This window comes from Pangasianodon hypophthalmus, chromosome 16, assembly GCF_027358585.1.
Source record: "Pangasianodon hypophthalmus isolate fPanHyp1 chromosome 16, fPanHyp1.pri, whole genome shotgun sequence".
NCBI classification, from domain to species: Eukaryota; Metazoa; Chordata; class Actinopteri; order Siluriformes; family Pangasiidae; genus Pangasianodon; species Pangasianodon hypophthalmus.
In genome coordinates, this window is record NC_069725.1 from 14,102,926 (window position 1) to 14,122,032 (window position 19,107).

At 39.3% G+C, this 19,107-nt stretch overlaps 3 protein-coding genes across 4 annotated transcripts; all 3 read right to left on the reverse strand.

Moving 5' to 3' along the window:
* Positions 1 to 342: 342 nt before the first annotated feature.
* Positions 343 to 7,024, reverse strand: eef1a2 (eukaryotic translation elongation factor 1 alpha 2). Its single transcript, XM_053240847.1, has 9 exons — positions 6,912 to 7,024; positions 6,648 to 6,749; positions 6,197 to 6,412; positions 5,376 to 5,555; positions 3,412 to 3,708; positions 3,156 to 3,306; positions 1,964 to 2,220; positions 1,405 to 1,639; positions 343 to 935 (listed from the first exon to the last, which is right to left on the reverse strand). Exons 3-9 carry the CDS (start codon positions 6,338 to 6,340, stop codon positions 808 to 810), a joined length of 1,392 nt encoding a protein of 463 aa, XP_053096822.1. The 5' UTR covers positions 6,341 to 6,412; positions 6,648 to 6,749; positions 6,912 to 7,024; the 3' UTR covers positions 343 to 807.
* An 89-nt stretch (positions 7,025 to 7,113) lies between these two features.
* mrgbp (MRG/MORF4L binding protein) lies at positions 7,114 to 12,724 on the reverse strand. The gene is made up of 5 exons (XM_026920724.3): positions 12,537 to 12,724; positions 10,669 to 10,790; positions 10,468 to 10,549; positions 10,003 to 10,077; positions 7,114 to 8,109 (listed from the first exon to the last, which is right to left on the reverse strand). The coding sequence occupies exons 1-5, from the start codon at positions 12,670 to 12,672 to the stop codon at positions 7,892 to 7,894; spliced, it is 633 nt and encodes a 210-aa protein (XP_026776525.3). The 5' UTR covers positions 12,673 to 12,724; the 3' UTR covers positions 7,114 to 7,891.
* A 2,095-nt stretch (positions 12,725 to 14,819) lies between these two features.
* sac3d1 (SAC3 domain containing 1) lies at positions 14,820 to 19,035 on the reverse strand. Of its 2 annotated transcripts, none has more exons than XM_026921080.3 (4): positions 18,542 to 19,035; positions 17,030 to 17,430; positions 15,949 to 16,225; positions 14,820 to 15,482 (listed from the first exon to the last, which is right to left on the reverse strand). In XM_026921080.3, the coding sequence occupies exons 2-4, from the start codon at positions 17,384 to 17,386 to the stop codon at positions 15,019 to 15,021; spliced, it is 1,098 nt and encodes a 365-aa protein (XP_026776881.3). In that variant the 5' UTR covers positions 17,387 to 17,430; positions 18,542 to 19,035; the 3' UTR covers positions 14,820 to 15,018. The 2 variants fall into 2 exon arrangements, with proteins under 2 accessions (XP_026776881.3, XP_026776882.3); XM_026921081.3 differs by lacking the exon at positions 18,542 to 19,035 and adding an exon at positions 18,021 to 18,510.
* Between the last annotated feature and the right edge of the window lie 72 nt (positions 19,036 to 19,107).

Here is a 19,107-nt window from a genome sequence, read left to right on the forward strand (position 1 = left end):
GTCCTTCACTGTCAGAGGAATTTGTGGCTCTATATTTTTCTAGATGGTGTTATTTTAGAAATCTGTTATATAAGATACTTAGATTCAGAGTGGTACCACAGACAGGTTTTTTTTTAATCCATGCAGTGTGTATTTAAAAGGTTTCTTGAAATTAAGCTATTTAGAGTACATTTCATTAAAAGAAAAAGTAGACAGCCTCAAGACATAGTGCACTTAACCTCTAATAGCTGACGATTTCTTCTTCTTTCACTCTTAAGGATTAGGACTTTGCCCTCATGCCATACAAATAAATTGTTATGAAATGACTGTCCCTGTAAACAACAGGTTACACCCAATACAAAATGTCAAACAACCTTATTTTATTTCTTCTAAATGGTTCATTCATTAAGTCCAGCTTACAAAAACAGGAATCAAGTCAAAGCCTATTGGCATCCACAGTTTTGAATAAATCCACAACAAATCTTTAACCTGATCACAATCTCTCATTTTATGACTGCAGCACAAACCTCAAATGGAAACTTTCTGCTATGTATGAATTTTATACACATTTACATATACATAACATCAGTATTATAATACATATTATAGTAAAGACCTAAGTCTGGGAGCTTAAATTACAATAAAGCCATGTCAAACATTCAATAAATATTTGCAGTCATCTGAATGTGAATGACAATCATCCAGTCAGTGATGTAGAATGGGATTGAAGTGCAATAGGCCAGGTGAGCATGCCCAGATATAATATGGGGGCTGCTGCTGCTGCTGCTGCTTGGGAGCAGAACTACAATGCTACAAGGGCAACAAGATTCATTTGCCAGCTTTCTGAGCTTTTTGGGCTGATTTGGTGATTTTGCCGCTCCCACCAATTTTCTTTTCTACGTTCTTGATGACGCCAACAGCAACGGTTTGTCTCATATCTCGCACAGCAAAGCGTCCTGTAAACAGACCCAGGCAACAATATTATACTCACAGAACACAACATTGAACCATTACACCTTCTGTAGTTTATGTAGGAGATCAAGTCATGACAAAACGTGAAGAATATTGCTTGTTTTTTTTTTTTGTTTGTTTTTTTAATTTCTTGAAAATCTTTGGGGCAAAAGTCTGCGCCTGCTGACTATAAAGAAATACACTTTTTTATTTTTGTATTACTTTATAATATGTGAAATAATTGCATTCTGAGGCAGATTAGCCAGGCTTTTACCAGAACACATGACTCTCAGACCAGTTAGATATCACCAGGCTCAGAATAAGAGTAAATTTCACACATCTGCAGGAGATAATTACTATTTACAGAATACAGTTTTCCACAATCAGTGAACTCTCTGCATTTAAGAATGAAAAAAAAAAACAATACTCAATAATCCAAAATGATTTGCGGCTACTGTAAGAGTGTACACTCACCCAAAGGAGGATACTGAGAAAAGCTCTCCACACACATGGGTTTCCCTGGAATCATGTCTACAATGGCAGCATCTCCAGACTTCAGGGACTTGGGGTTGTCTTCCAGCTTCTTCCCTGAGCGACGGTCAATCTTCTCCCTCAGCTCGGCAAACTTGCAGGCGATGTGAGCCGTGTGACAGTCGAGGACGGGGGAGTAGCCGGCACTGATTTGCCCTGGATGATTTAGAATGATAACCTGATTAAAAAAGAGAGAGAGAGACAGAGACAGAGAGAGGAACAATGGTATAAAAACAGAAATTAATAGAAGTAGTCACCAGAACTTCAAATAGTATATTATAACCATTAGTGTATTATGTGTCCTAGTCACTGAACTGTAGCACCTGACCTAGTATGCAGAACAATTCTGATCATTTTTATAGAAGAACGTTAAGGAGACTAGACAGTTAAAACCTCATCAGTGCAGCTGATTAGCAATAATGACTTGTGTTGACATTTCTCTTGGACATACATTTCTTAGTGTATTAGGGTATTGCATATCACAGTCAAATGTTTATCTGACCTGTGCTGTGAAGCCTGAAGCTTCCTGGGGTGGGTCTGACCGGCTGTCTCCACACACATTCCCCCTGCGAATGTCCTTCACTGACACGTTCTTCACATTGAATCCTACATTATCACCTGGTACTGCTTCACTCAGGGACTCGTGGTGCATCTCAACAGACTTCACTTCTGTGGTGATATTGACAGGGGCAAAGGTCACCACCATGCCTGGACGCAGGATGCCGGTTTCCACTCTGCCCACAGGTACTGTCCCGATGCCTAGGGAGAGACGGGATAACAGACATACATCATACAGCATACTCTCTTGAGCCTTTAAGAATTGGCATTCAAGGCATTTTTACTGCCCTGTATAAGCACATCAAAGCACTGGCTTTGTAATATAATCTAAAGCCCTCATAGAGATACTGTTTCACCATAATCTATCAGTTATAGAAGTAATCAAGTCTGTTAAATACATTGAAAAAATATCTTCAAGGAATACACGCAAGTACAGTAGCATTGGTTTCCTGCTATAAGCAGGCCATTCAGAAGCCACAAAGACACATACACAAAGACTAAGACATTTACACTGAAATCTAAAAATACAAGGGGTTTGGGGGTTGCTGTGATGCATAGTGTTAGAATACACCAAAATATGATTCCGATAACTAGCCAGACATTGATGCTTATATTTTAAAAGGGCATTATTTTAATTATATCAAGTATATGGAGCCTTAAGTATAAGGCGTAAGTAATCAACCCCTTTAACCTTCCCATTTTGTCCTTAAAACACAGAGCTAAAATTGACCTAACTGGAATTTTTACCATTTGGTTTACACAATATGTCTAACAATTTGGTTTTATTGTGACACAAAGATTATACGTTTATTGATTGCATACGTTTCACTTTGGCTGTAATTACAGCTTCCTCTTCTGGGATATGTTTCTATTAGCTTTGCGCATCTGTATCCTGATATGTTTGCCCATTCTTTTTGGCAAAATTGTTCAAGCTCTCTCAGATTTGAGGCACAAATGTTAAAGCATAATTCTCTCTAGCATAATCCATCTAAAAGTATCTTAAAGGCAGAGCAATAATTTGAAATTTTAATATATGGACAAATTATTTTTGGATATCCTCTTTGATGCATGAATACTATGAACAAACTGTGTGGGCCGTATACAGTATATCAATCTTATCTTAAGTGGATGCAGACCTCCAATTTTGTAAACATCCTGCAGAGGAAGGCGTAAAGGCTTGTCAGTGGGACGTGTAGGAGGCATGATAGTGTCCAAGGCCTCAAGGAGAGTGATTCCAGTGGCATGCTGCTCCTTCCGGTCAAGTTTCCAGCCTTTAAACCATGCCATCTGCAGAGTACAAGAGTTTAGACATGACATTTACTCCCCAGCATAATAAAACATCTTAAATATAATGCATGCACATGCTATCATTAACACATTCTCAACACTTACATTAGGGGAAGGTTCCAGCATGTTGTCCCCATGCCATCCAGAAATGGGGACGAAGGGTACAGAGGCAGGGCTGTAGCCAATCTTCTTGATGTAAGCACTGACCTCTTTAACAATCTCGTCATAGCGCTTCTCGCTGTAAGAAGGCTCTGTGGAGTCCATTTTGTTAACGGCAACAATCAGCTGCTTGACACCCAGCGTGTATGCCAGCAGGGCATGTTCACGCGTCTGTCCATTCTTAGAGATACCCGCCTCGAACTCACCTACCCCAGCTGCCACAATAAGAACAGCACAGTCTGCCTGGTAGAGAGATAAAAGAGAAGAGATTTCACTGGTTTTTACGTTTAGTTTGAAATCTGTCACTGAATGCATGAATGAAGGTCAGTGAATACTTTTTTATTTCTAATTTCCTTCTAGGATTAAAGGCATAAATTTAATACAAATGTAGGAACTTGTGATAATGATATACCCCCTAAAGTATGAGCTTTCCTATGCTACACACAAACCATAACAAGAAAGGTCATCATCAGAGGGTTAGGACAGACAATTCTTGTTTAAATAAACTCCACTTTCTGCCTGCCTGGGATGGTCATAATTGCCCTTTGAAGCTTACAGGAGGTTATCTTTAAGACCAAAAACAAGGATAAAATAAGACTGTCTCTACAAGAAGACAATGGGACAAAGAATTATCACCAACAAAACACTTTCCATTTACACACGTCAAATCTGTAAACCACGCAGGACATCCATAACCTCATTCTTCATATACGGTGTTGTTTGTGCGCACTTTTTGCGCACTACATATAGTAATGTGTAGTCTCTTGTAGTTCTGTGCTGTTTTTGTAAAACCATGGTGCTGGAGGAACATTTTTTTCGTTTCACTGTGTACTGTACTAGCTGTATATGGTTGAAATGACAATAAAGCCACTTGATCTGACTTGTGTGATGATGAATTTGTAATCCTCCTGTAGCCACTGTTGCGAGACATAAATGGAGGAGAAATTAGGACCTTCAGTGAAGACAGCCATTGTGTACAGCGAGTCAAAAAGGCTTTGCCCACAATCTTTGGACACACTGACTCAGCTGACACTACGACTGGACCTTTGGCATGATTCCCCCTGAAAGCCATACAGTCACAAGCCTTCCTCCGCAATCCCTGGAGAAGCATATGCGATGCTACAGCACGTTCAGCACGATCGCTACTAAACTGTGCCACACTGAGGACTCTCTCTCTCTGTACTGTCTATAGATGCCATGGCTGAGTACGCTGAAGTAGCCTCACAGATCAGGACCAACCAAAGACACACCATCAGAACATAACTGTAAACCTTCTCTCTGTATCTTTTTCAACATTCATATGGTAGTTTAGCTAGAAATAGTATGTTAAAGTAGATTCACTCTTTTGCCCATTTAACATAAGATCCAAACAGCTGCCTGCTCACTGTTTATGTCCAACATTAAGCTGAATTCCACTCAATATCCAATTCTCAATCAGTGTCACTACATTTGCATATATGTACAACTACCACATATTTGTATTTTATTGATGCGTACCTTTCTTCTTATTATTAAACTTTGTATGTTTAACATGTGTGTGTTTCTCTTTTGTCACAAAGGAGTTCTACATCTATCAATGGATTCATCTAAATTTATGTAAATCAAATATATCCTTCAGATGTCAGGTGATCAGGAGATGATTTTTTTTTTCCATTGAACTGGTGTTATTATTAAAAACAATCATTTCTAATTAATATTTCATCATATTTAATAGCAATAATTTACCTACCTTACACACCCTACACAAAGGAGATTAATTACTATCAATTAAACGTAAATACAGGAAGTTCACATTTAAAATCCTGAAATATGGATGATTTTTTTTTTTTTTTTTTTTTTACAGTGGAGACTATTCACTGACAATACAACAATGTCAAAGGCGAAACATATATTTATCCACACTGCTTCACCTGGGAAGTTCCTGTAATCATGTTCTTGATGAAATCTCTGTGTCCTGGAGCATCGATGATGGTGATGTAGTATTTAGAGGTCTCAAACTTCCACAAGGAGATGTCTATTGTGATGCCTCTCTCTCGTTCTGCCTTCAGCTTGTCCAGAACCCAAGCATACTTAAACGAACCTTTCCCCATCTGGGCAACAGAGAGGACATCATGTTTAAACAACAAACTTATATCATTTTACTATAAAAACTAGTGTCGCTCTTTGCTCCAGCATGGATCTCACAATAAACTAACAAGCTGTTAAAGAGAAAGAGAGAAACAAAATAATGATGTATGGATGTCTATCGTATGCACTATTACCATATTTTCTTAAAGAAAAAGCAAAAATGTTTAAAGACAGCTAAAACTCTACTAAATTTGAAATAAAAAGGGAAAATATGGACAATTAAGCTCTATATTATGCAGATCAAACTACCAATAACCTTAACCGTAATCACTTCATAACCACCATTATCATTACAGCAAACCTAAAATGACACATCAGGAGCTGCCATGTCTGCCATGACATAAGCACTTCTTTCCATCTTCCTCATCTCCGTACATCACAGAATTGTGTTAAGGTTCTGTCTGCACACAGACTATTCTACAAATTGTGACAACTCAGACTACAACTCCCAGAAGTCTTCTTTCACTCAGGCTTCACTTGAAATCCACGAGCAATTTTTCCTTTCTTTCTTCACCCCTTGCTTTCAGAATTAATTTCTAAGAATAACACTTATCAAATAAAACATGGAAGCTGTTGATAGAGTTAACCTCAATTTTAGTCTTACCTCTGCAGCCTCCTTCTCGAATTTCTCGATGGTTCTCTTGTCAATGCCACCACACTTATAAATGAGGTGGCCAGTGGTGGTGGACTTCCCAGAATCGACATGGCCAATCACAACTATATTAATATGGATCTTCTCCTTCCCCATAACGAAGGAATCACAGATGTAAAGAAGTGAGTACGTATCCACCCAGAGTTCTCTGGCAGTGGAGTTATGCACCTAATAAATAACAACACCTTTTTAAATTATTTTATGAACATGTCCTATGGTCATGAACAATACCCATTTATTATAAATAATCTTTGCAGTTAATCGGTCATAAACTCAACGATTACATTACAGTTAATATAGTTTATAGTAATGAAACAATCTGGATATAAAACAAACTTATCTCCTATGAATGCTATGTCAAAAGCAGATGATAACATTCTTAGGTAGCTTTCCTTTCACTTACCCACAGCTGTATACAGGCAGCTCTGTGTGCTCCTTCTATACACTCAAGAACACTGGGGCTGGCACGCTCCAACTGTGTCTGCCCAGGGAACGCAATGCAGCACTTTAAGTGAAGAGGGCGGTTGACAGAGGGAGGGTAAGGGAGGGTGAGAGAGGGTGAGAGAGAGATAGAGAGAGAGAGAGAGAGACTGAAGCTAGAGAACTGCAAAGGCAGCAGGACAAAGTAGGCAGATAGAGAAGAGAGAGAAAAACACCACACACAAACCTCAGTGACTCAGCATGTTGACCCAAATTTCTTCAGTTTTAAAACCTGATGAATCACTTTTTTCCTAAGTGGGCCAGGTATGCACTGTTGAGACCATCAGCATTTGTGATCTTTGACAAGACGCTCCTATGAAATTCTATCCTATTTTGTATTCTTTTCATTTTCTGATGCATATAAGAACAAAAGAATGTAAAGGCGGATATATTCAAAGGATTAGGATTTATTTTTTTATAAAATAAACAACAAACCAACATTAAGCCTGATTTAAGGCTTGCTCACATCTTTTTTTAAAAAAATGGGAAATTAATAAATACAGATGGTTGTAAAAATCACATTCCTTCTTAACAAACACATAATGGAAATACAGGAACCTGCATTGAGTCTATCTCACTTAGGTTACACTCACCATGTAGACAGTCTGGAAATCCAAAGGAAATCGCGACAGAAGCATTTTAAGCAAGAACTGTATTGTAATCACCAAGCAAGCTGCACTAAGAGCTAAGTACTAAGCCTCCTATCCCTAATTGATCATCATGACAGTCACAGACCACTTTCAAGGAATGCCATCAAACATTCTGTTCAGGTACAGAAATTACTCAGAGTTACTTGAACAAAACGAGATATAAACTGCTACCTAAAGCTTACTTTCCAAAGGGAAAAAAAAAAACAAAAAACAATGTAAGCACATTTGTCTGTACTATGATCCACAACCTGGAAGCTTTTAAGATCTTCTCTAATCATTGCTGATACTTTCTACTGGAGTCCTGATTATTGTTCAGTAGACTGTGTATACGTGTGCACTGGTGTGTTCCCTCATACACCAAGCTTCTGAAAAAGCTCAAACAGAGGACCATCCTCTCATACAGAAACACTGCCTCACAACGCATCACTTTAACCATGGCCAAGCCTCTGGTAGGCCTAAAGTAAGCCATCTCAGTCCCGATGAGTTCGATCCTCCAAATGCCCCCTGTTGGCCATCACTATGTTCTGCGGCGTTTGGCTCCCCCAGGGCTGGATGGGTTGCCGGTGCTCATTGTTTTTTCTGTGGCCCGATTTCGCTTCCGCTTCTCACCCGCGGCCTCCTTGGAGCCACCACCTGACTCAACTGAATTCCCTTTCTCCCTCTCACGCTCTCGCTCCTTCTCCTTCTCTCGCCCACTGCTTGAGCGTTCAGTCATCTTCACTGAAGAGTTGCTGCCTGGTAGGACAAAGACAGACCAACAGAGGGAAAAGGAAAGACAAATTTAACTCTTTTAGAAAGAGGGACGGTATGAAGTATTTGATAGTGTATACTTATACTCCCATATATATATATATATATATATACACACACACACACATATATACACACACATACATATACACACACATATATGCATATATGCATGTATACACATACATATACACACACACACACAAACACAGTACTGTGCAAAAGACTTAGGCACATACAAAAAAAATGCTGTAGAGCAAAGTAATGAAATAATGAAATTAAATGGTTCTACATTAAAAAAAATACTATAAAGAGCAGTAAACAGTAATAAATGAAACAAAGTCAATATTTATTATATTTGGTGTGACAATTGTTCGCTTTAAAAAAAAATAGTAGTCTCAGGTACAATGTGTGCAGTTTTATAAGGACATGAGCTGTAAGTGTTACTGAGCATCTTGCAGAAGCAGCCACAGTTCTTCTGGAGACTTTGACTGTCACACTTGCTTCTTATTTTTGCAGCAAAACCCAGCAGCCTTCATTATGTTTTTTATCTGAAAAGTGTCTCTTATGTAATCTGCTGCTTTCTTTACTGACATACAAACATTTTTCTGTAACATTAAGATTTTTTGTGCTGGAAAACTAATGTTTGGAATTCTAAAATGTTTCTGTAATGAATCAATAATGAATTAGTCATAAAATAAAAATCTATAACAAAGTTTGTACTAAAAAAAAAAATAGGATGCCTACGACTTTTGCACAGTACTATATATACACATATACAAATATTTGACCACAATATTTTTTATAACATTAAGAAATAAGTGCACCAGAAAAGAAATGTGAGGCATTGTATTCATAATTAATTTTTGAAGTGAAAATGGCACTCTGCTTTATCAATCCACAAAATTGATTAATTTTATCCTTAAATACCATCTCCATTTATGTATCAATCTTCCTTTTTCAAATAAGGCTTTATCCAGCCCTTTCCAAACTAACTACTTAACATTGCGTTGACAAACACAAACGTAGCACCTCCTGCATTACAAACAGCTTAACTAGCATCACACAGTATCAGTACCACATCTTCATGGACAGAAAGCTGTGTCTAAATACATAATCACTGTCATGTCTGCATTCTGGAAGAGGGAACACGCATGGAGATGTGCATTCAAAGTGTAACCTATTTTCACAGCATTTATTTTCTTGTGTTATTGGCACATATCACATTACTCAATCAGCAATCTCATTAGTTCAACTCTCCAAGTTTGCATATAGTGTCTGGTTTTCAGCAATGTGTAGACATTTGACAGTGTAAATTAAAGAGGTTTTCTGGGGTTGAGACAGAATCAGCATGTTAGTATCAGCTGTATTACTCAATCAGACAAGATAGCCACAATCATGTAGCTCTTGAAAACCAAAACTTTTTAAACTTCCTGTAGTTTAATTTTTGCCTGCTTTGTCAGGCAAACATTACAATTACCAAAAAAAAAAACAAATCCTTGATGGGCCATATCATTCTCTCCATACAGAGACAATAGGTAAAAAAGAAAAAGAAGATGGGAAGGAATGCTAGAAAAAGATACACATGCTCACAAAGTCTTTGGATGCCTCTGGATTTTCAAAACAGACCAAACATACTGTCCTTCTATCCATACAAATTCTTGGCCGGCCATATGGCAACACAGACATTTAAAAACGAGAGACAAATCACCAAAGAAAGCCGAATCATGCCCCAAAAGGGAGAATAAGCTGGTGGAAAAATTGCATTGGTTCTGGTTTAAATCGATGACTTGCATCAGAAAGGTTAGGAAAAAGAAGGTAAAGAGAAGAAGCAGAGGAAAGCAGAGTGAGAGAGAGAGAGACTAAGGGTGCAAGAACCTTCTTCATGGGTGGCTGAAAGATCCCTCTCTTCTTTAAACTCTTCCTTTATATCATCCTCTGAACCTACTTTCCCTGTAGCAAGTGAGGAAGAACAAACATTTGGTTAACACACAGCAAACACCTCAGACACCAGATCCTAAAAGGTACAACTTTCATGCAAGCTATGAATTATTTTGGTGCCTACATTATTACAGTTCTTATAGCTCATGACATACTTAGCTCCATCAAAAAAAAAAATAAAAAAAGTAACTGCAGCACAGTAGTGTGTCCAAAATGAATGACACTCAGTATGTACCTATACAATCAGAGTCACAGAAAAGAACAGACAGAATAAGTATGTTCTAGTACCCAAAACAATCACTCAGTTTTATTATTTATTTATTTAAATTTCACACTGCTCATTTGCAATTAAAATTCTGTATTACGCCCCAAACCTCACAAGTAAAGGCAAAGGTAACTCACCTTCTCTGACCTCCTGTATTATATCCTCAGGTAGGACAAAGCTCTTTTCAGAGTTGGGAAAAGGAAGGATTTCAGACTCGTGCTGTGGAGCAAAGGAAATGAAAGCTTGTTATGTCTGAGGTTTTTTTTTTTTTTTTTTTTTTTTTTTTTTTAAAAACAGTCAAGAGTTCTATTAGATGCTCAGTTAACAGGTTGACTCACCAGTGCCTGCATGTCATACATGGTTCCCAAGTGATCCCAGATGACCTTTGATGACACTTGCCTTCCAATGTTTTGGCTAAATTTATCACGTATGCAAATCATGTGGAAATGACGATTGACCCCTGGGAATAAAATAAATAAAATAAAACAAAAAGCCTTAGGTCTCACTGGTTACTACAGTTCTGATAGCAGCAAGTTATCAGTCATCAGATAAGATTATTACAGTTATTATATTACTTTTTGCATTTAAGCATCCTCAGTGAAATACTTTGAACTGGCTATTTTTTACACTGCAGTAGTTTATAATGCAATGGCAACCTAACCGAAGCTAAAAGGAAATCAGGAGCTTCAGTTTCAAAACTGTTCACGTAACACATTTTTAGACTGAATATGCATACAAGTACATTTTTTTTTTTTTTGGTACTAGTCATTACCAATACCAAAATAAGCAGCCTGCTTAGTATTAATCAATTGTGGACGTCACAAAACTTTTCATTTAGCTCTGTTTATGTTTCCTCAGTTTACACAGTGGCCACGAAGAGTTCACATGTGTGTTCATACACTCATGCAACTAGGGTTGATTCTTTATAAGTTACCCATATTAGTTACCTTGGATCGAATAGAGTGGCAACTGAGAACAGCTGGTTTTGTTTTACTTCCGAAAAGCGCTTCTGTACAGCTGTAAGTAAAGTATTATTGTTTTCACTTTATTGAAATCTCTCATTGCCAAGTACTGATAGTGGCTGAGTGTCTAGTGTTGTCTTTCACTACAGTTTTCTCACTTGAACAGCATTTGCTGAGATTGTGGTTGCTGTCGAATACTGCTGGCAATGAACTCTTTGTGTTGAGAGTTATGTTTTATCAGGTTATTTGCACTGTAGGAAGAAGCTCTTGATACTTTCACAGAGCATATTTTGCAGTCTGCGTTGCTTCAGTTGCCATCAATAATCATGAACTGTCCAGACTACTGTAATTTCACAGTTTTTTTTCCCCCGGAAAGTTTATTACTGTGACAGCTTACGCTAGACTTACGTTACATAGTCTCACATGATATCTGGTGTTGGTATCAGAGCATTTTAATAAGTAATGAGCACGGAATCAGACTGATACCCCATTCCAGTATCTGTGTCAATGCATCTCTAATTCTAAGCCATGTGATTTTCCAAAAAACACAGTTCAGATTTTAGCCAACTGATATGTACGGACGAGTGATAAGCCACAAACTGGAAACATTTTCAATCTTTCCAGCTAGGAAGCAGACGACATGTCAATGCAACCCAGGCTGTCATTAATATGAGCTTAACATATTATTATATTATCTTATATAGGATGAACTGATGTATGGAGGTGTGGATGACAGAGGTTCTAGCCAGATGTTGACTAGTAATAATAGTATTATTATTAACTGTGTAACTGAAAAATAAAGGTGAAACCTTCTCATACAGAAGAGAGATCTTCAATCTCATCTGCAAGAGGACAGATGTTTCTGTAGGTTTTCATTCCAGTTCAATAGGATCCACAGGTCTGAAGACCAAAACCTACTCAGTAAAGGAATGAAAAGGCTGCAGAGTGTTAACTGTAGTGCATGGGAGCTTCAAAAGGCTTGTTTCATGTTACTCGTTTAGTTTAGAGCATCTAAATTAATCAGAACTGCTTTATCAATTATCAAATGAGCTCCATTCGTTATTCTTATTTAAACCTATTGAATTAAACTCACTCTAGCTAAGGAACTCCCATCAGTATCCCTCAGTCTCGCTCCTCTCATCAGGACTCTGTATCGAGGAAGCTCGGGTTTGTTTGCACTCCACACCGAGGATTCAAGGCCTACTGCGGGAAGACTGCACAATGAAGACACAAATGTAGCTTACCGACTGGTTTGTGACCCAACATCGCGTGAAACAGACACACTTCCACTTCTTGACTCCATACCACTGACTCTTCAGCAGCACAAGCCCCGGAATCCACTTGTTTTTCGTCTGTAGAGACAACTTCAGCCTCCCCCATCTTTCTATTCAAGCGTCCTGGGGTTTCTTCTTCTAGTCGAGTTTATGGTTTTGGTTTGTTTCCACCAGCTAGTTGTTGCGTTGCTGCCCCCAAATGGCCTGGAGTGAGAATACAGCTTTGGAATTAGAGCTGAAGGAAGACAGACAGACAGACAGACAGAAAGAAAGAAAGATAGATAGATAGCTTTCTGTATATTTCTGTTAGTTTTCCAAATAAAATCTTTCACTAGCCATGAGGCAGGAATACACACAGGATGGGATGCCAGTCAATCACATCACCACACACACACTCGCACACATTCATACCTAGAGGCGATTTAGCAAACCCAATCCACCTACTAGCAGGTTTTTGGGAGGTGGGAGGAACCTGGAGAACATGGAAGAAACCCATACAGACACAGACACTCTGCACTGACAGTAACCTGAGCTCAGGATCGAACCAAGGACCCAGGCAGCAATGATTTATAGGCCTAACAGATCTTATGTACAGTCTCCTCCAAAAGTTTCTTTTGTTTCTTTTGTTTTTGCTATGCACTGAAGACATTTGGGTTTAAGATCAAAAGATGAATATGAGATGACAGATCAGAATTTCAGCTTTCATTTCCTGATATTTACATCAACATGTGTTAAACAGCTTATAACATGGTACGTTTGGTTTGAACCCACCCATTTTTCAAGTGATCAAAAATATTGGAACACGTGACTGACAGGTATGCCCTATTAGATTCACTGTTTAAACAGTTAATAGCTCTGAATGTTTACTCTTGGTTTGAGTCTTGGGTTTCACCTGTGAAGAATGCATTTGTTGTTAAAAAGGATAAACTGATGTGAAGACCATAGAGCTGTCTTCCAATCTGATCCAAAAAAAGTGGAAGGTTTTAGACTGGCCAAGTCAATCAGCAGACCTTACCCCAACTGAGCAGCATTTCACCTGCTGAAGAGGAGACTGAAGTGAGAAACCCTCCAAAACAAACAACTGAAAGAAGCTGTGGTACAAGCCTGGAAAAGCATCACAAAAGAAGAATGCAACGGTTTGTTGATGTCACTGGGTTGCCAGCTTGATACAGTTATTGCAAGCAAGGGGTATGCAACCAAATATTAACAGGTATTTATGTTAATTTACTTGAAGACTATCTGTTCCAATACTTTTGCTCACCTAAAAAATTGTGTGGTCTGCCACCAAAGGTGCTATGTTCTGACTTGTTTAACACATCTAGATGTACAAATATAAGGAAATGAAAGCTGAAATTCTGAAATATATCATCTCATATTCATCTTTTGATCTCAAACCCACGTGTCTTCAGTGTTTAGCAATAACAAATGAATTTTCTTTGCCGTTCCAATACTTTCAGTGGGGAATGTACACTATTTGCCACTTTTGTTGCTTGTAATAATGAAGGAATTGTCACCTGTAGTGCTCCTAAATGAAATCTGTACTTATAAAAAAGGGTTCCTCTGAGGTTCTTTGGACATTTAAAGGTTCTTTCTTTCTAAAAGAGGTTCTACTTGGAAACTTCTCTTATAAATAAACCTTCTGTAGTAGGGATATATATGTGGAATCTTAAGGGTAAGATTTTGTTTGTTTGTTTTTCCAGTCTTCAACTGACCAGTGATCCTGTGCCCAATTCCTGGTCTTGGTTGACAGGAGTGTTACCTGATTTGGTCTGCTCTTTACTCTCTGATCTACTGTAGTAGTCCATTCACGGTTCAAGGTTCGATGTTGTGCATTCTGAGATGTTTGTCTGTTCATTCCAGTTGTAAAACGTGGTCATCTGAGTAACTGTAGCCTTCCTGTCAGCCTGAACTAGTCTTATCATTGTCCTCTGGTCTCTCTCATTTAAGCCCACAGAACTGCCACTCATTGGTTGTTTTTTTTTATATACCACTCTGCGTAAACTCTTGAGGCTGTTTTGCATGAAAATCCCAGGGGATGAGCAGTGTTTGAGATGGGCTCAAACCAGCCCATCGGGTGCCAAGAACCATGCCAAGGTCAAAGTTACTAAGATCACATTTTTCACAATTCTGATGTTTGATGTTAAAATTAACTGAAGTGTTTGTCCTGTATCTGCATTAATTCTGTGTGCTGCTGCCACATGATTGGCATATTATAAAATATTGTATTTTTGTCAAAAGAAAAACCATAAAACAAATACTTTATTGCTTTATTACTGTATATGTATATAGTAAATTCCAAAAATCATACTTAAAAAAAGTATGGCAGTACATTTACAGTAACAAAAAAAAAAAAAAAAAAAAAAAAAAAAATTCACTGCACATTTATATCAGTAAGATATTTTTTAAAAAAAAGGAAGTACCTTTGACTGAACCACCCTTTTAAACCACGTGTTCAGGCAATGCCATGAATGATGCTGCCAACTGAAAGGTCTTGTTGCTTGTCATCCACTAGCTTGTGCATTTGTGCACACTGCAGCTCTTTACACGGGCTCTCGCTAAAGGAGGCTTTAGAGAAGACCACACAGTCCCCGCTCACTTGGATTCCATGTGCCTGGCAAAGCTGAGCAGCTAGTGAACACTCCAGGAAGAGAATGTCTGCTAACTTCTGGATGGGAAAGCGGCAGTTGCGGCTGTTGTGTCCATGGCAGTAGAGCAGCAGCAAATCTCTCCTGCAGGAGAGGAGGTGTCGGTGAAGGGCACAGGCTTGTAAGAAGTCCAGTTTCTGGGCCAGACGTAGGAGACGCACAGGGTTGCGCTCCATATAAGCCCTATTAACTGCCAGAGCCAACTGAACCTGAGGAGAGAGACGCACCCTCTCGGGCAGCTCGAGGGCACGCTGCAATGTCCATATGGAACCTAAAAAAAACAGCATATAATAAGCATACAAAGAAATTTTAGCAAATACTGACCAGCAGTGTGAAGGCAATCAGGTTTTCATGGAGAGGAGCTTCATAATAGCACATTAAAAAGAGCGTGTGGTTGAATTTCTGTAAGCTATTAGATTAAGGGGAAGCCACACAATATTTAGTTTCTTACCCCAGTATAAGCCTCTGGAATTATTTTGTAATGAACTGCTCATTCATATGTATGCAACAACATGCAAATAAGCCTTTTATACTTTCATTCATTTCAATAACTGTTTTATCCTGGTCAGGGTCACGGCAGATCTGGAGTCTATCCCGGTAACACAGGACGTCATAATTTTTATTTTGTCTTTTTAATTATCTCACATATCCACTCATGTGATTCAACAAATTGCTATACTGACACTTGTTTTCTTAGGCTGCACTATATGGACAAGTTCGCAAATCTGTTCACCCACCCAGGTTGTAGAGCAGGCTGAGAGCCTGGAATTCTGCCTGATGCTCATGCTGTCCCTCGCTGTAGCATTCCAACAGCCAGCTCAGACACTCCTGCAGGTGTGTGTTGTTGATGTGTGGGTCGTAGAGCCGCAGAGGCTCACCACATAGCCGGTATGATGCATAGAGGTGGAAGCGCACTGTTCTCTCAAGCACTGCCACACACTCCCAGCCAGACACGCGCTGGATGACCATGTCCTGCCTCACACTGCGCAAACGGTCGAACACAAAGCTGTAGGCCTGGATGACATCCAGAGAAAAGACATACAAGAAAATATAGATGATGGATATGAAAAAAAAGTGAGCATTCAATAAAATCTGTATTTGACACCAGTCTCTGACACCCGGAGAATGATTTAAACACTGTACTTAATTCAGATATATTTTACATTATTATGGTGCACAAAATTGAAAAGAGAGGGTTGGTTCCTGCATCTTCATTACACACTTGTCAGGAAGATGTCAGGTGTTGAAGATATAGAGCCATGGTTCTCAAGGTGGAGTCCAGGGAACCCCTGGAGTCTGTGAAGCATAGCCAGTGGGTCTGCAATTTTCTAATTCTGTTATTTATTATGCCTGTAAATAATGACACCTGGCATCTAAAGACAATTTTAATAAAAATGGGTTCTGTGGGTGTTAAGATTTACAGTGCTGTTAGGAATTATAGTGTCTGCTGGAAAAGTGGATTTTGATCTGGTGTGACCTGAATCCAAACCTCTCAGATTCCTCGCTCTCATGTCACAAGGCTGACAAGCCATGACAGCAATAATGTCCCAATACACCAGTCATCACTGCTTTGCATCATACCACAAAAGGTAGGCAAATCATAGTATGGGAACAACAGCAGAATAAAAAGGACCATTTTGGTCAAAAAGGATACCAAATGTTTACATATAGGTGTTAATTCCTGCACAAGATGCATACATGTGAAAGTTTTAGATGCTCCGGGTTCAGTCTGACTACGCTTTTTCATATGTGCCTTGCCGCAGATTTGCTACTGACTACAGTTCTAACAATGTGATAAATCCGCATTTAGTTGCTAACCTCAGTCCAGGGCTGAAGTGTAGGGGAGGCGGCCGCTATCTCATCCACCAGATAACACACTGTCTTGAACAGCACGTCCGGAGGTCTCAGGTCACAGGCTCTGGTGCTATCTTTACCAGCTGCAGGACGCGAGTACTCTTTAACCGTGCGGGAGAGATCAGCACGGGGCATGCGCTCTTTCTCTGTCCCAGGAACCAGCTCGAAGCAGTGCAACTGCCTCTGTGCTTCCCGCCGCCGGACCTCTGAGATGGGACACATAGTGGTACAGGTACCATGGGGAACTAACTCTTCTGGCTTTGCTTCTGCCCCATATCGCTCCTGAGCCCTCCTCCTCTCACAGCGTGGCTTCCTGTGCATGGAGCAAGTTGCAGTTTTTGTTTCAACTGTGTCAGATGTGTCCACTACAAAAAAAAGCAAAGGTAGAATACAGCACACTGTTTAAATACTTGAGCAGAAAACTGAAATTCTGTTTTTCTTGATGCATGCAGGCAATATTAAATTAGACAATGATGCCTTGTGTGACCATTTCATTATTGGTTGGATGTTTATCTTTAGATAACAAATCATTCATTCATTCATCTTCAGTAACTACTTTGTATCACAATGGATCCAGAACATAATCCTGGACCACTGGGCGTGAGGCGTGAGGGACACCAGTTTATTGCAGGCACAATGCACACATTTTGGACAGTAGAAAGAAACCAGAGAACCCAGAGAAAATCCACTTGGACATGTAAAACTCCACACACACAGTATTCTGAGGTCAGGATCGAACCGGGGACCCTGGAACTGAGGCGGCAATGCTACCTGTTGCACCACCATGCCATGCTGACAACAGATTTGATATATTTGGATGCGCCTTTATTAGAATTTAGAGGGCCATGAGTGTATTTATTATGCTCACACATGCCAGAAAAAACACCACCACCACAGAGTCCTGGATCTGAACCCACTTGTATCACTAAAGCAGAAAAAGTGACCCACAGCTTACCTGCATTCTCTGTCTCTTTAATCAGATGTACTTCTGCTAGTGTACAACTACTGACTGTATGCAGATTCTCTGTTCATCAGTGAATAGAAGACCACACCAGCAGGTATAATTCGACTGGGGAGTTATTCTCAGCACAGCGGAGACACGGAAAGGGCACTGATATGGTTGCACAAATTTATGTACCTGCACTGGAGCCGATTGACACCAATCAACACGCCTGCTCTTATAAACCAATCCCATTATTAGCTATATGAAAAGTGCCATATTATCTCTCTCTCTCCCGCGCGCGCGCGCTAATATCGCACAGTACACATCAATAATAACTGACTCTAAGCTAGTTCTCTAAAACATGTTACAACTGTTAGCCAGCAGCTCTCTACACGCTTGCTGAATTGAGGTTGTAAGCTGTGTGCAAAGTCAACAGTCTTCCGTCTCTTTCGAATTTGACATAAATTTTCACTAAGCACATGGCTGCTTAATAAAAAATAAATTAAGTAAACAACAACAACTAGCACACTCACCGGAGGTAACCTACGCCGCGCCTGCATTCAATAATGGATAACAAAACGTCACTTCCGTGTTTACGTAATACGCCACATCCGGGTAACGCTGGGCTTTTTACTGTGCAGTGCTGTGTGTAAGGAGCAGGCGAGCTAAGAAACTGCTGCCAAGGATGTGATAATAATGTACACGTGCACTTTGTTGTTGTTGTTTTGTTTTTTCTTTTTCATTGGTGTTTAAGAGTGCAAACAGCTGCACTGTGTGGTTTGGGATATTTTCACCCGGATGTAAATAATCTTCCCTTTATTATGTTTATAACTAGCTCTTCAGAAGACATTATACGCTTATTATTAAATGACACACCAAATGTTTTGCAGGTCGCGTTTTTATTTGTGGATTATGGATATTAATTCAGGCTCACTTTGCTTTTTTAAATTGTGACTCATGGCTGTCCCGAAGCCAAGTTCACCCCCTTAGCTCTCCTAACATTATCTAAAATGAATTTAACACTTAGACTTAGTAATTACTGCAGTTTACTCTGCACTGTTACAGTAAAGTCTCATGTCCTGATCATGTTAGTGAATTT

Bases quoted from the DNA above. Each gene is read 5' to 3' on its own strand.
- eef1a2 (XM_053240847.1), bottom strand. From the start codon at position 6,340: ATGGGGAAGGAGAAGATCCATATTAATATAGTTGTGATTGGCCATGTC. The intron at 5,556-6,196 runs GTAAGACTAAAA...TCTGTTGCCCAG, and splicing joins TCGAGAAGGAGGCTGCAGAG to ATGGGGAAAGGTTCGTTTAA. The intron at 936-1,404 runs GTGAGTGTACAC...GTCTGTTTACAG, and splicing joins TTCTCAGTATCCTCCTTTGG to GACGCTTTGCTGTGCGAGAT.
- mrgbp (XM_026920724.3), bottom strand. From the start codon at position 12,672: ATGGGGGAGGCTGAAGTTGTCTCTACAGACGAAAAACAAGTGGATTCC. The intron at 10,078-10,467 runs GTGAGTTACCTT...CACTTGCTACAG, and splicing joins AATACAGGAGGTCAGAGAAG to GGAAAGTAGGTTCAGAGGAT. The intron at 8,110-10,002 runs GTTCTTGCACCC...TTGTCCTACCAG, and splicing joins TTCAGCCACCCATGAAGAAG to GCAGCAACTCTTCAGTGAAG.
- sac3d1 (XM_026921080.3), bottom strand. From the start codon at position 17,386: ATGCACAGGAAGCCACGCTGTGAGAGGAGGAGGGCTCAGGAGCGATAT. The intron at 16,226-17,029 runs GTTAGCAACTAA...GATGTCATCCAG, and splicing joins CACTTCAGCCCTGGACTGAG to GCCTACAGCTTTGTGTTCGA. The intron at 15,483-15,948 runs GTGGGTGAACAG...TGTTTTTTTTAG, and splicing joins CAGCCTGCTCTACAACCTGG to GTTCCATATGGACATTGCAG.